The sequence below is a fragment of the Lithobates pipiens genome, unplaced genomic scaffold (genome assembly GCF_037356315.1).
Source record: "Lithobates pipiens isolate NorthernLeopardFrog02 unplaced genomic scaffold, aLitPip1_a1.2 Scaffold_19, whole genome shotgun sequence".
Lineage (NCBI taxonomy): Eukaryota > Metazoa > Chordata > Amphibia > Anura > Ranidae > Lithobates > Lithobates pipiens.
In genome coordinates, this window is record NW_027507764.1 from 413,402,997 (window position 1) to 413,417,852 (window position 14,856).

Consider the following 14,856-nt stretch of genomic DNA (forward strand, 5'->3'; position numbering starts at 1 on the left):
AACCCTAATTGTTCTTGTTAGGTCATCTTTTTTAAACAGTGATTTCTATAAGTAGCTTGACTGCTTTGTTCATGTACAGCCTTCCAGATGAACTAACATGACCTTGTTTGGACACTCGGAAGCAGATTTTGTGCTTTCCCTAGCTCTCTCTCTCTGTATGAGGACGGATTCACACTGGTATGACACGACAGTCGTACCACTTTGGATCCGACTTTGCCCTGCGACTTGAAGTTTGGCATGTGACTTCATTGAACATGGGATCCAACTTTGATCCCCGACAATACCATGCACTGTCTGGTATGAATCTTTAGGGGGGAACTCCAAGCAAATTGTAAAAAAATACGGCATGGGTTCCCCCTCCAAGAGCATACCAGGCCCTTTGGTCTGGTATGGATTTTCAGGGGAATCCTCACACAAAAACAGCATTGGGGCCCCCCAAAATCCATACCAGACCCTTATCCAAGCACATAGCCTGGCAGGTCAGGAAAGGGGGAGGGGACGATCTTCTCACTCTTTTGCTGGGTCTTTTCCACTGTGTTCTCCCTCTGTTCTTCTTCCGATGTTGACACTATGCTCTCTCCCGCTCTAATGCAGAGTGCGCGGTGTGCTGCTACTTATATTGGCATGGGGCAGGTGCACCGGAGGCCCCCCTTATGATGTCGACGGCCCATCATGCCCCCCGAGCGGTGACCCCGCCCCATGCCAATATAAGTAGTTGCACACCATGCACCCGGCATTAAAGCGGGAGACAGCGTTGAGTCAACATCGGAAGAAGAACAGAGGGAGAACACAGTGGAGAAGACCCAGCAAAAGAGCGAGAAGATAGCAGAGAAGACCCAGCAGAGGCAGAAGACAGCGAAGAGAGGGAGAAGAACCAGAGAGGGCTAGAAGACAACAGCGGAGAAGACCCGGAGCGTGGAGAAGACTCGGAGAGGGGAGAAGATGTCAGCGGAAGAGCCGGAGAAGGGAGAAGAGATCGGAAGAGACACAAGAGCTGCTTAATAAATTACTTTTAAAACCTATGTACTTTTTTATTTTTGAATTTTTTTTTTTTTTAGATGATTGGGTAGGGGTACAACGTAGCCCATACTCATTCACATAGGGTGGAAGGGTCGTGATCTGGGGGCCCTCTTGTTAAAGGGAGCTTCCAAATTCCGATAAGCCACCCACAGACCACGACAAACAATGGCCAGGGTTGTTGGGAAGAGGCTCTTGTCCTCATCAACATGGGGACAAGATGCTTTGGGGTGAGGGGGCAGGGCCCCCGCCCCAAAGCACTCACCCCTACATGTTGAGGGCATGTGGCCTGGTATGATTCAGGAGGGGGGATCCTCACTCGTCCCCACCCCATTTCCTGACCTTCCAGGCTGTGTGCTCAGATAAGGGTCCACTATGATTTTGGATGTTTTTTGCTGTTTTTTCGGGGTGGGGGTTCCCCTTAGAATCCATACCAGACAGAAGGGCCTGGTATGCTCTTGGAGGGGAAACCCCTGCTGTTTTTTTATAAAAATTTGGCATGAAGTTCCCCTTCAAGATCATCAGAGCACAAGTCGCATGCCAAAGTCGGATCAGTCAAGGCGACGATCCGACTTTGATATGACTTCAGTGATATTCAATAGGCTGAAGTAGGATCAAAGTTGGACCAAAGTAGTGCAGGGAGCATTTTCAAAGTCAGACTGACTTGTGTTGGACCAGTTAAGATGGCTCCTATAGGGAAACATTGATTTTCACACATCATGCAACATAAGCTCCCAATGTCGGAGCATTTGTCGTACCAGTGTGAACCCGGCCTAATTCAGGTCCCAATATAATTACTTTGCATATTAGTGTTCCAAAATAAATTATTTGGATTATGTACTAAGTTTATTTTCATAGCAGAAGCTTCAAAACAGTATAAAATAATTACATTCTAACATAAAAATTGTGTAGTATATAATCAGATTTTGAGTAGCTTATCTAAAATGTCTGTTTGCATTGGTCTTCTCGTATCAGGACAGAAAGAAAAACATCTGTTAAGCCCTTAGTAACCAAAACAACTGCAAAAGTGATTTATCTGCTGCAGGTTTTAAAATGGCTAGTTGTAGTGGACAACACAAACATTTCTTAATCATACAGTAAGGACGCAGGGTCTTACTTTAACCATGAGTTAAATATCTTCAGGGCACAGGTGAAAAAAATGCATCCCCTAAATCCCCTGTTTACAGCAAGCCTCAGTTTTTTTAGGTGACGCGCCTCTTCTCTCTACTGGGAGAAGCTTACCTCTTTAAATCCTGTTTTTCTCTTTTTTTATTGGAGACTATAGACTGCAGGGGGTTGCAAATAAGCCCCGAGTCAGGAGGAGATCCCCTTCAGTGTCTCTATCTTAGTCAGTCTTTGACACTTACAGCTGCTGAACTACCTAAAGAGGAGGTAGATAAAGAAGATCACTCGCTGTTTCTGAGGTATCCAATAAGGATGAGACACCTTTTGCTGAGACCTCACCAAAACTTAAGGAGTAACTCCATTTTTGTTGAGAAAACAATATTCCCCTCTGGGTGATCTACCGTATATACTCGAGTATAGGCTAACCCGAATATAAGCCGAGGCACCTAATTTTACCACAAAAAACTGGGGAAATGTATTGACTCGAGTATAAGCTTAGGGTGGGAAATGCAGAAGCTACTGGGTAAACAATGCCCATCTGCAGCCTCACTGTGCCCATCTGCAGCCTCACTGTGCCCATTTGCAACCTCATTGTGTCCATCTGCAGCCTCACTGTGCTCATTTGCAGCCTCACTGTGCCCATTTGCAGCCTCACTGTGCTAATCTGCAGCCTCACTGTGCCCACCTGCAGCTTAACTGTACCCATTTGCAGTCTCACTGTGCTCATTTGAGCCTTGTTGTGCCCACTTGCAGCTGTACCTGTGATAACTAAAACAGCGAGTGTCACCCGCTGTGTCATGCCCATCTGCAGCTGTACCTTTGATAACTAAAACAGTGGGTGTCTCCCGCTGTGTCATGCAGTCACCTAGTTTACCTAGTGTTATCTGGCAGAGCTGTGAAACCTTAGGATTTGATAGACAGAAATACTAATAATTTGCCAGATAAAACAGCTCCCTCATATGTATTTCATATGTGCATTTAGCTATTTGCCTGGAGTTAAAGTTAACCTTTTATGAAAAATAAATAAAAAATGCACCCGCGGTCAGCAGACTTCAGGTGCAATGTTAGGCTCCTGCAGAATCTCAGTATAGCTGTCTGCCTTTACCTCCCATACGGGTAGACAGTTACTGGAGAGCAGAAAAAACAATGAACTAAAAGAGTGCTCATCAGCACCCTCATAGTTCATTGAGAACTACAAGCCGCCTGCCTCGGTGGAACACAGTAATTGTAGTTAATTAATTCACAGATCATTGTGACCGAATGACACGCCCATGTGGGGTGTGGGACTCTGTCCACTTATTCTATTTTTAAATTATGACAGTGGGTGCAGGAGAAGTTCCACTACCCACTGTCACAATGAATGATTGGAGGGTAGTAGGCAGGTGCTCCTTGGTAGCATGTTACATGTTATACCCTAAATACCTGTGTAACATGTACCATGTTACCAAAGGTGAACTTATCCTTTAAGCTTTAATGCTGTATTTTCTAAAGAATATCATAAAGCAGTAATGGAAAACTATGACACTGAAATGCTAAAGCCCTACTACACCAGCTATAAATCACAGTTATATGTGTCTTATTTGCCTCATGTAGCATTGTACATTAAACCAGGTTGTGACTTTATATAGATGCTCAGAATCACAGAGCACCAATTAGAAATTGGCTTTCTCACCTAACAGCACAAGCATGCTTTAAGCCTCTGTGGAGTGGGGCACATTTAAACTCTGCATCCCATTTAAAAAAATGATTTATTTTGCTGTCTTGGCACAGAGGCCACACAGCTTCATACCAAAGCCACAGCAAAAATCACATTGCAGTCACTTTACTTGGGCGTTGTTTTGCTTCTGTTGACCAGAAGGTATTGAAGTTGATTTGTTACACTTAGTAAACTTTTTTAAAGATTAAAAACTTATTAATGAAAATTAGGTTTGCCAAACTTACTTACTCAAGCTTACTCATTGTATTCCTTTATTATTGTGCATGTTAGTCATAGTTCTCCAATCTCAGCAATGTGTACACATGCTTTGATTACCTAAAGTAGCTAACAGATAAATGTTGTCATATAATTAGCTTCAATTGCCTTGTTAAAATGCCATGGTTATTCTTATGGTTTAAGACAATAAGTATAATTCTATGATTGTACTTATTTATGCTGAGGAACTCTGCGCATCATTTTTTTATTTTATTTTGTATAGAATGAAGGCCTAATGCTTTCTTTAGGTTTTTAAAGTTGCTTGTGTCTTTGTTGAGAGATCTCACCTTCTATCCCAGTGACAATATGGTCAACAGAACAGTAAATAAGAGTAAATCTAAGGCCGGCCATAGACAGAATTCTGCTGAACCGGTTGAGATTTGAACCGTGTATGGGCAGACTGAATGTACCAAGTTGATCGATCGATCAACTTGGGTGCAACCAGCCTAGCAGATTTACCTGCTGGAGCCGCTAGCAATAATCACTGTCCCTGCCGCTAGAATACAATCTCTCAGCACTCTGTCAACAATCTGTCAGTACTGTCTGTGTTGATGGAGGAATTGCAAGAAAGAAGTTTGCACCGTCTATTGCCGGCCTAACATTTAGGGAGGGAGTAAGGTGGGGGAAGGTTAGAACCTCCATTATCTTGTTATTGTCTGCGTCTTGTTGAAGATGACCCTCACTTGCTGTTCCAAAATCAATACTGTCACCAAGAAAAGAAGTGGAGAAACTTTACTAGGACACATAAAAACCTGACAGAAGTGTAAAGTTGGCCATAGATGGGTAGAATTTTAAACAAACAATTTTAGAAAAGAATGATCCAAGAAAGTTTGTTCTTTTTGCTAATCAATAGTGGGTGAAATCGATGTTTGTTTTTAATGGACGACAAGATTTAAAGGCGCAGGATGGAGCTTTTGATCAAATTAATTTCTAAAAGTGTATATGGCTTTCATTCAGTAAAATCAATTTATTAAAAAATCAAATGTTAAAAGCAAACAAAATTGTTTGATTGGCATTCAAATATTCAGAGAACTTTTTTAGAAATTTTCCTAAAACTTTTCCTAAGACATTTCGTTTGAAATTCTATCCATCTATGGCCAGCCTAACTTCATATTCCATCCAAAATTAAAACTTATAGCTGAGTCACACTTTAAGTTTACATCTTTGCTCTAGAACTGCACTTCCCATAGCCCATAATGCTGGCCATACCTTAGGGCAGTTCCAGAAAATTCAACTCAACTAGCATTTAATGATGGATTAATTTAACCCAACACCCTGATATGTATATATATATATATATATATATATATATATATATATATATATATATATTATATATATTTATATATTTATATATATATATATTAGAAAGATATATATCTAGATAGATAGATAGATAGATAGATAGATAGATAGATAGATAGATAGATAGATAGATAGATTTTCATTTTTGGTCTAAGGTTGCCTTGGTCCAACCAGCTTTTCTAATCAAAAGCTGTTTGAAACTGCTACAAAAATGTCTATCATCTTTGTTATTCAAACACATACATTTCTTGTTAATCAGAAATATTCATATATAATAGAGACATATGTGCTTTCTTTTCCATTTTGGCATTATGCAAACTGTAAATCCTATTAGTAGACTGAGTTTGCTGATTTTGCTGCATAGCATAGACAGTGGAAAACTCTGCCAAGATTCTTTTCAGTTCTTGGTTGCAGTTTTAATTCCCTGGTAGGGGTGATTGGCAGCTCTATAAAAAGGTAATCATGTAGTATAAATCTTTTTTCTAGCTTTTAATGACTACTAGTAAGAAGCAAGATGATTACTAAGCAGCCACAGGCCAATGAACAAGTCTTAGAGCTTCAGACAAAACTCAACAGTTAATAGTAAATATGTCTGGTAAAAAGCTAGAGAGCTAGAGCGAAAGTTTAAAAAATTTTTTAAACATGCCACTTGAAAGAAAACAAATGATTCATACGTTTCTGGTTTTATAGCAGGAAGTGATCCCTATTCCTGACAACATCCAGCTTGGGCATGTTTTGGACACCAGTTAGCTACTATCCACAATGCAATTCCATCCATATATTATACTTCCTCTCTTCTCAAAATGTATTAGAGAATTAACTTTGGCAATGAGGACGTGATCCATATTATGAGTAATGTATCTCAGAATCAGTAAAATAATAGCAGTGCCTGAGATGACTTTATGCAAGTTTAATGGTGACTTGTATATTTACTATAGTTCTCCTTTAATTTTATCTTCCAGTCAGCTAAATATCCATAACCATTTACAATTTGTTTGTAAGTGTACTCCAATAACTTCAGTATATTTGACGTTGCACATTATTCAACCAATCTACATAGTTCATTACTACAAAAGAAGCCTTCATACCCGTTCACATTTTCTTCCTAATTAATATGGAAGCCTGCAATAGAATTCAATTCTAATCACCTGCTAAATCTAGTTAAAAATGTTTTAGGGTAGAACTGCTCTTGTAGCCTGTAGCAACCAGTCAGTGTTTCCCTTTCATTCTCTTGCAATGCATTAGAGCATGAAACAGACACTTTACTGTCTGCTGTTGGAATCAACAATGGCCATTCCTTCAAATATTTTCAATCATGAGTGTGGTATTTTTACTTAGTTACGCTTCAACACTCCAGTAATGTATATCATGTAGGTTATTCAGTTCAGTAATATAAAACCCTTGTGTATAGTGCCTTTACTTGTTCTTTATTTTTTTTTCAAAAGGGCTTCATATGGTGTTGTTACAAAAATTATGTAAAAAAGGCCACATTCCAACTGCTTTCAATATATGTGCATTCATTATTTAAGGATACTGTAGCCAACCAGTCACAGAGCTCAGTTTAATTAATGTTTAATAATAGTGAGGATGATTGAATAGACTTTCATGGACTTTCGTAGTCTTTCATAAAAGAGATTTTGTTGACATAAAAGGAGAAATATGTGATTTGTCCTTTCATGTGTAGTGTATAGTAGCACTTTTTTCTAGGTTTAAATATTTAATACTTTGACCTGAAAAGCCATACAATGACTACCTCTATCGCCTAATAGTCTTATTTTAATAGGTAAATCACATACTACTTAAAAGGAGCCCAACAAAACTCAATAACAAGCCATATATATTAGAAACAATTATGAGAGTTCTAGATCATTTAGTCAGGATCATCTTAAATTGATTCCTTTCTTTGGTTGGAGCAGGCCTGGGTTAGATCCCTCACATAGTCTTAAATTTGGTCTATGACTTCAGTGAGCAGACCTTCCCCTTCACTTCTGGCAAGATGAGGACAGGTTGTACCTTTCTCATTTGGCCAAGCTACTTGTGTCACCATTCTCTAAGTTTCCCATATGTTCCAACAGATAATCTACTGAGGGCTCATGGTATGGCAATTATTGTACCCTTTGTCCTTCAGTTAAATCTTCATGGGAAATAAAAGGAAGCTCACCTGAGGCTATGACAATAATAGCAAGTCTGACATATCACAGCTGTCCCTGAGATGGAGAGTGTCAATTCAGTGGAAAATAAACTCAGCTCCTTTTCACCCATAATGCAGATTTTTTTTTTTAATTTCTTTCATAATTTCCATCCTTGGTTTAACTCGGTATATATTCTCTTGCTTCAACCAACCCAAACATGACATCCTATAGTGACTGCTCTTGTTTCCTGGTTTTTATTTATTGAAATGAGGGTACTTGACCCCAAAGTTCACTGGAGCACAGAGGATTTCCAGCTGTAGAGAATGATCTGTTTGTTCTGCCTCTGCATATTGCAAAAAGCAGACATGGGAGGTAACTGAACTCCTGGACTCTAGGCACTCCAAGTGAAAGTACATGGTTACTGTCATTTAGAGAACGTCAAAAGAAGGTGATCAGCATACTTCAAATATTAAAAAACAATGACTTCTTGATACTTGTAATGCATAATCTTGTATGTTTGAGGGCCACTAGCCTTCTTGAAGTCTCTTTCAAACTGAAAATTTGAGGATATGCAAGCAAACACCAGGTTAAGTTCAGACACTGGCCCAGTTTATGTACCAGGTAAACCTCAGCATTTCCAGGACTAGGGGAAGTCCAGAAACACCATGGCCATCTTCTAGATGTTACCAAATCACATACCTGTTCAGATCTGTGTGCTGCTGTTGTACTTTGGTCAGGCATGACTAGATATGCATGTTTCAATGTATTAGTGACCTCACTGTAATATACTATATATATATATATATACAGTTCGGAAGGATGCATTGTGACAGGAACAGCTAAAGCAGGCCACTCAATGCTCACAGAGCAGCACTGACATTTTTAATACGTAAACATGAACTTTGCATTAATTTTCATTTTTATACTTATTAGTGAATTTTCTATGTGCTACATTCCACATGAAAGCCAGAGAAGTGTGAACAGACCTACTACCTTGAATAGACTACCTAATAACATTAGCAAACCAAAAACAAGTAGTTATCTACCATACTACTAGACGATGATCTTAGACCAGGTTTCAGTAGTCAACGCGTCAGACTACTAAGGGGTACAGCACAAGCATTTTATTTGCATTATTTACACATATTTATTATATAAGCCTCAAAAGTAGACACTTTGAAGGTCAATCTATACTATGGGCCATCTCTTTGATGTGTATTGAAGCTAAAAAGTTATACAATTATAATGAAAGCAACTCAATATTATAAGGGTAAATGAATCGCAAGTCATACAATCTAGGACATCATCTAAAAAATAAAAAATAAAATAAAACAAAACATATAAATGCTTTGATGTACACTGCAAAATACTGCTTTTTAAAAAAAAATGCTATTGGTATGTAAATGTCTATGCATAATAATGTGTCATACAAAGTCTCATGGAAACAATTAACAAGTGCCTCATTACTAGTAAAATGGTCTATGTTGTACACAAGTAAATGATCTATATTGTGGACAAATCTCTTGATTAGGCATGAAAGCTACAGTACTTTCAGTACAACAAAAGCAAGTGTTCACAGGTGTTTTCTCATCAGACCATAATAGTCTCCTCCATCACATCCAGCAATTTTTCCACTTATTGTAAATTCTAAACAGTGGACCTGGAGAAGCTCCAAATATGGCACCACACATAAAATGTGACCAAATGTCTTCAAAATACTTATGTTCAGGTATAGAGCTGTACATCCAGTACATTTATGTTCAGGGTCTCCAATGAACCGATGTAAAATATATTTGGTTGGGTTTTACAGAACCACATTTTTAGAGTCTTATGCCCTGTACACACGAGTGGAATTTCCGTCGGAAAAATCTTGGATGGTTTTTCCGACGGAATTCTACTCAAGCTTGGCTTGCATACACACGGTCTCACAAAAGTTCTCGTAACTTTCGACTGTCAAGAACGCGGTGATGTACAACACTACGACGAACCGAGAAAATAAAATTCAATGCTTCAGACCATGCGTGAAATTGTTGCCGAGCATGTGTAGGAATTTTGCGTGTCGGAATTGCTACAGATGATCAGAATTTCCGATCAGAACTTTTTCCGACCGAAAAATTGAGAACCTGCTCTCAATCTTTTGCTGGCGAGAATTCCGCCAGCAAAAGTCCGATGGAGCATACACACGGTCAGAATTTCCGACCAAAAGCTCACATCGGGCTTTTGCTGGTGGAATTTCCAATCGTGTGTACGGGGCATGAGAATATATAACAGACAAAAAAGTTATCATGAAAAGTTGTTTATCGAGGTTGATTTACTATGAGGTAAAGAATGGTAAATAAGCAAAGTTAATGCTTACTTAGCTAATGAATAAGTTAATTTTGCATATCATTTACTAAAAAAAGACTATCCACTTTGCAAACTGTATTTCTGTTGAACAGCTGTGTTCACTTTAATCATCCAACTACATACAAGTAAAAATCCTATATTTTTTTTCTAATTTCTCTTCTCTTTCACCTTAAACTGAGAACTTACACTTTACATCATGAACGTTTATCTTTTTTCACTGAACAGCCTCTTCTATTTTAGTAAATCAACCCTGGTTTTTTCTTCTTACATACTAATTATGGGAAATACATTTTTTTCCTTTAACCTACAGTAGACAGGGATTAATTTTAGCTAATGTAAAAGTAATATATTTAGTACTCTCCAGCGTCCAATGGTGATGCTTTTTAAGTACCTACTGTTCTACAAGTTATAGTAGTTACTTGCACAATTTGGCAGTGAAACAAGGAGTTGTTTGTATGACATAATTGGATGTCTCTCATTGTAAAAATAACTAAGATACTTTGTACAGGTTCAACAGTGAAAGCGCTGATTTACTCTAAAGTGTAGGTATACTAGATATACCGTAATTATTTGTACTGTAATATATAAGCACTCCACCTTCATTCATTGATCAGTAACAATGATTTGTGGCAAATAAAGTATGACAATGCTCCAAGTAATCCAATATCAATAAAATCTATTGATGTATTTAAAATGTATGTTGTTGTTTTTCATGTTGATAATCTAGCTGTCAAAGTTGTCATTCCATTATTCTTTACTACACCTCTGAATGATTGCCTTGCTTCCTGTTTAGAGGAAAGGGAGAGAAATCTAACAAAAGTTAAATGTAAAAAATTTGATAGACAAATAGTAACACAGATCAGGTTGACACAAATATCCAACACAAGATTAATGTAAAAACGTTAATAGATAAATAGTAACACAGATCAGGTTCACTTAGCAAGAAAAGAAACAAATTTAAACAATTGATGTAATATTCAAGTGGTACAGGCATACCCCACTTTTAAGTACACAATGGGGTTTATTTACTAAAGCTGGAAAGTGCAAAATCACGCTCACTTCTGCATAGAAAAAATCATAAGCTTCCAGGTTTTATTACCAAAGCTTAATTGAACAAGCTGGGGTTAGAAGCTCATTGGTTTCTATGTAGAAGTGAGCCTGATTTTGCACTTTCCAGCTTTAGTAAATAAACCCCATTGTGTACTTAAAAGTGGGGTATGTCTGTAATTTCTATGGTAAAACATTTAAGAACACCACCCAAAATGGTTTTCCACATTTTCAATGGAGTAGGTAGTGCCTTTACAGATCATCTCTTTCCCACCACTAGCACAGCTGTGACAAGACAAGCCTGACTTTTCGGCCTTCTAAGTAAAACACGGTCTCTTTTCTTGCTGAAACACTGAACTTGGCCTGTCAAAGCCATGCTGTTGGGAAGGGAATGACTGACTACCAGGGTCAGAAGAGGCGATAAAAAGGCCAAAAATGACCCTGGTCCACTCCAGCCAAGTAAAAACAGTTTAGGATGAAAGCATTTATAAGAAAGTTTCTATTAACATTACACTCAGATAGTGCAAACTCTAAGCTGATCACCATACATTTTTTATGTGGCATTAATTACAGTTGTTTTTGCTGTTAATGTTTCTTTTCATTTCGACAACCAGTTCACACAATCAACAAGTAAAACAAAAACATTGGGGTCGATTTACTAAAAGGTATAAAATATCTTACGTTTCTGAAGTACTTTTTGCCAAAATTTACCAAAAACACACACTTGTACCAACAGACTGTTGACACTTTCGTTAACAAAAAATACATAGGAAGTTTCATTTATTGTAGCACAATAATAAATGACATATAAAATGATTGGGGAATGTTGTCATGAGAACATAAATTCATCAATGTAACAGAATAGCAATCACTAGGAAGACACTCGTGCCAAAAACAACATGGCTGCCTCGCCTGCATGCCTGTAATTGGAATTCCTAAATAGTTGTTACTTTGTATTTTTTTTTTTTTTCGTTCTTTATTCCAGCAAGGACTGGATCCATTGACTTTATACCTATCTGCAGTTTTGTACTAGTAACTCTACCCCATTGTTTACAAACACTCATGATTAAAAAATAGCATATACATTAAATGATCACATCCTAATGCATATTTTGCTTTAACTAGCTAACCAGACAAGGACATAGGGAGAGATGGAAAAGCTGCTTTCACAGCTTGTATGGAGAACCTGTATAATACAATAAACCTTCTGCTTTAATCAGGAGAGAAGGGCCCCTCCTCCCGTGCCAAAGAAGCCATCGAAAGGTCAGGCCCCACTGGTCCGGGACAGATCTCTGGAAAGCACAGAGAGACAGCGGCATGAGGCCCGGAAGCGGCTGATGTCTGCAAAGCGCGCTGCGTCTGTCCGGCAGAATTCAGCTACCGAAAGTGCGGACAGTATTGAAATCTACATCCCAGAGGCTCAAACCAGGCTATGAAGCCATCACAAGTGACACTGGGGGAATATTATATATACCTATATATATATTTATGACACAGAGTAACGTATATAATATATCCTCTAGTTTGGTTTGGAACCACAATCATGTGTATATGATTTTTTTTGTATACTTCTGTTTATATTGCTTTTTCTCTTCTTTCTGTCATTCCCACCCTTCTATCATACATTCTTCTAAATTGTTGTGTAAGCAAACAGTTTTCTGAAGCTATTATCCTGTCCTCCCCACATACCCACCTTTATAACAATCTGTGGGCACTAATCAGTGCTGTGTACTCTGCACAAGGACCTCCTTTTATTTTATATGTGGATAAAATAGAAGAAGAACAATCCTCTGTATAGAACTCCTCGCAGTGCCCCATTTCACACTCTTTTTGTCTAGAGCTACAGTAGTCTGTAATCTAGTGTACAGCAATAGAAAATTGTAGGGTATACAGTACTGTGGACTCTGATGTCTTCCTATTCTTAATGTGAAAAAGCATGGGCTCGAATTCCCACTTCTTTTCTATGTAGAGCAGATGGAGCACTTTATTGTAGGCCGCAGACGCACCTATCCCCAAAGGCAACAGGTGACAGAGGAGAATAGCTAAGCTAGTAAAAGATGTTGGCAGAGAGGGCAGGTAACTGATCTGTGCACACAAAGGTTTTTCACACCTGCCTTTATGATGGCTAGCCACATAAATACATAACATGCATATGTTATTACTGTGATCTTAAATTTAAGGGAAAATTGTTATTATGCAAACTTTTACACATTTGCTGTGCTAGCAAAAAAAAAAGATTTCATGTTATACATTTGGCATAAGATTACCTAATGGAAATGCAATAAAAAAATGACTGAATTTAGGTATTCATCAATGGCAATCAAAATTCCTAATTATTGAGCAATCAATAAGCATCAATGGCTAGAAAAAAATATTAAAAAAATAACTTCAGTCCAATTTTGCCCATTTTTAAAGAGAGGAAGAGAGTTAAGTTTTATAAGCTCACCTATCCTTTTAATCATTATTGGGGCTCATCAATATCTAAACTTCTGCTATTGCTAAACTGCATTATCAGCAGCCAATGGGTTTAAGGCTTGGGTTGATGGGCTTTAGGCATATGTTGATGGCGTTGGCTTGACATCAATTTAGGACACTTCCATGACTTATATAGGAAGCAGAAAACCATTTGACGATAACAAAACCCCCTCATGCCCCCTAAATACTATAGGCACAATTCACTAATTCAAGCTAACAAACCAGAAAAAAGGTAGGCCATACACAATTCCAATCTTGGCCGGTTCAGCAGGAGTCAATCAAGATTCAAACCGCATATGGGCAGGTTGAGTTTACCAAGTTGATCGATCGATCAATATGGGTACATACGGCATGGGTTTTGCCTGCGATTATCACTAGCGGCTGCTACAGCCACTAGCAATAACCACTCTTGCTGCCGGGAGAAGAAAATTACCCTGCAGGAGGAATTCCTGCATCAACACTCTGTGTTGATGGAAACATTGAGCAAATTTATTTCCTGCAACCTGTGGTTGCAGGAAAGAAATTCGCTCCATGTATGGCCAGCCTAAGAATCCTTATTTTTTCAACAAAAGTGACAGTTATTTTTAGCTGAGCCCAATAAGATTTGAAAAATTAAAGTCATTTAGCTAAATTTGAGATACTTATCCTGCAATCAAAGCATTAAACTTGCTGTGGTTCACCATTAGACATGTGCATTCGTTTTCGTCCGAATGCATTTTCGTCCGAATTTCAGGTATTTTCGTTTTCGTTTTGACAAACGATAACGAAAGTGCAGATTCCGAAAAACGAAAGATCCGACATAAATAAATGCTTTTTTTCGTTTTCGTTGTTACAACAGTTCGATATAGAATAGGAGATTCGAAGTGACCGTTCGATATAGAATAGGAGATTCGACGTGACTCCATATGTCTATTGAACCTGTGGTCGAATGTGCCTAAGTTTCGTTTACCTCTATTAGTCCTATTATATAGAAAAGCTTCGACAGAGAGTAAATATTCGACATAGAGAGAACAGAATCGACAGAGAGAAACGATACTGGAATTGGGTGGGGGAAGTAAATTAAAAAAAAATAATGATAATATTCGACGGGATCGTTGCACGTTTATAATAATATTCGACGGGATCGTTACATGTTTATAATAATATTCGACGGGATCGTTGCACGTTTATAATAATATTCGACGGGATCGTCGCAACTATACGACACTGCAATCGTACATTTCGGCAATCGAATGCTCCGCCTATAGGCTATATAGTTTAGCAGCTCCATCGAATCTTCTTTATCCATTCGACAGATACCATAAGCCTTCCAAGACAGATTCGACCGTAATTCATGTGGATTTTCGGACGAATGCAATTTTTGCACGAAAAACGAAATAAATAAAAACGAATTTCGGGAGTAACTAAATAAATAAAATTTACGGACGAAAACGAAAA

General features: G+C 38.2%; 1 protein-coding gene across 2 annotated transcripts in view; it reads left to right on the forward strand.

The window, feature by feature from the left end:
• The window catches only part of DLGAP1 (DLG associated protein 1), a 732,246-nt gene extending 718,148 nt beyond the window's left edge, over positions 1–14,098 (forward strand). For both annotated transcript variants that reach the window (XM_077492513.1, XM_077492515.1), the window contains one exon: positions 12,165–14,098. In XM_077492513.1, coding sequence (XP_077348639.1) covers positions 12,165–12,380 — 216 coding nt within the window. In that variant the 3' untranslated portion in view covers positions 12,381–14,098. The remainder of the gene's footprint in view (positions 1–12,164) is intronic.
• Positions 14,099–14,856: the final 758 nt, after the last annotated feature.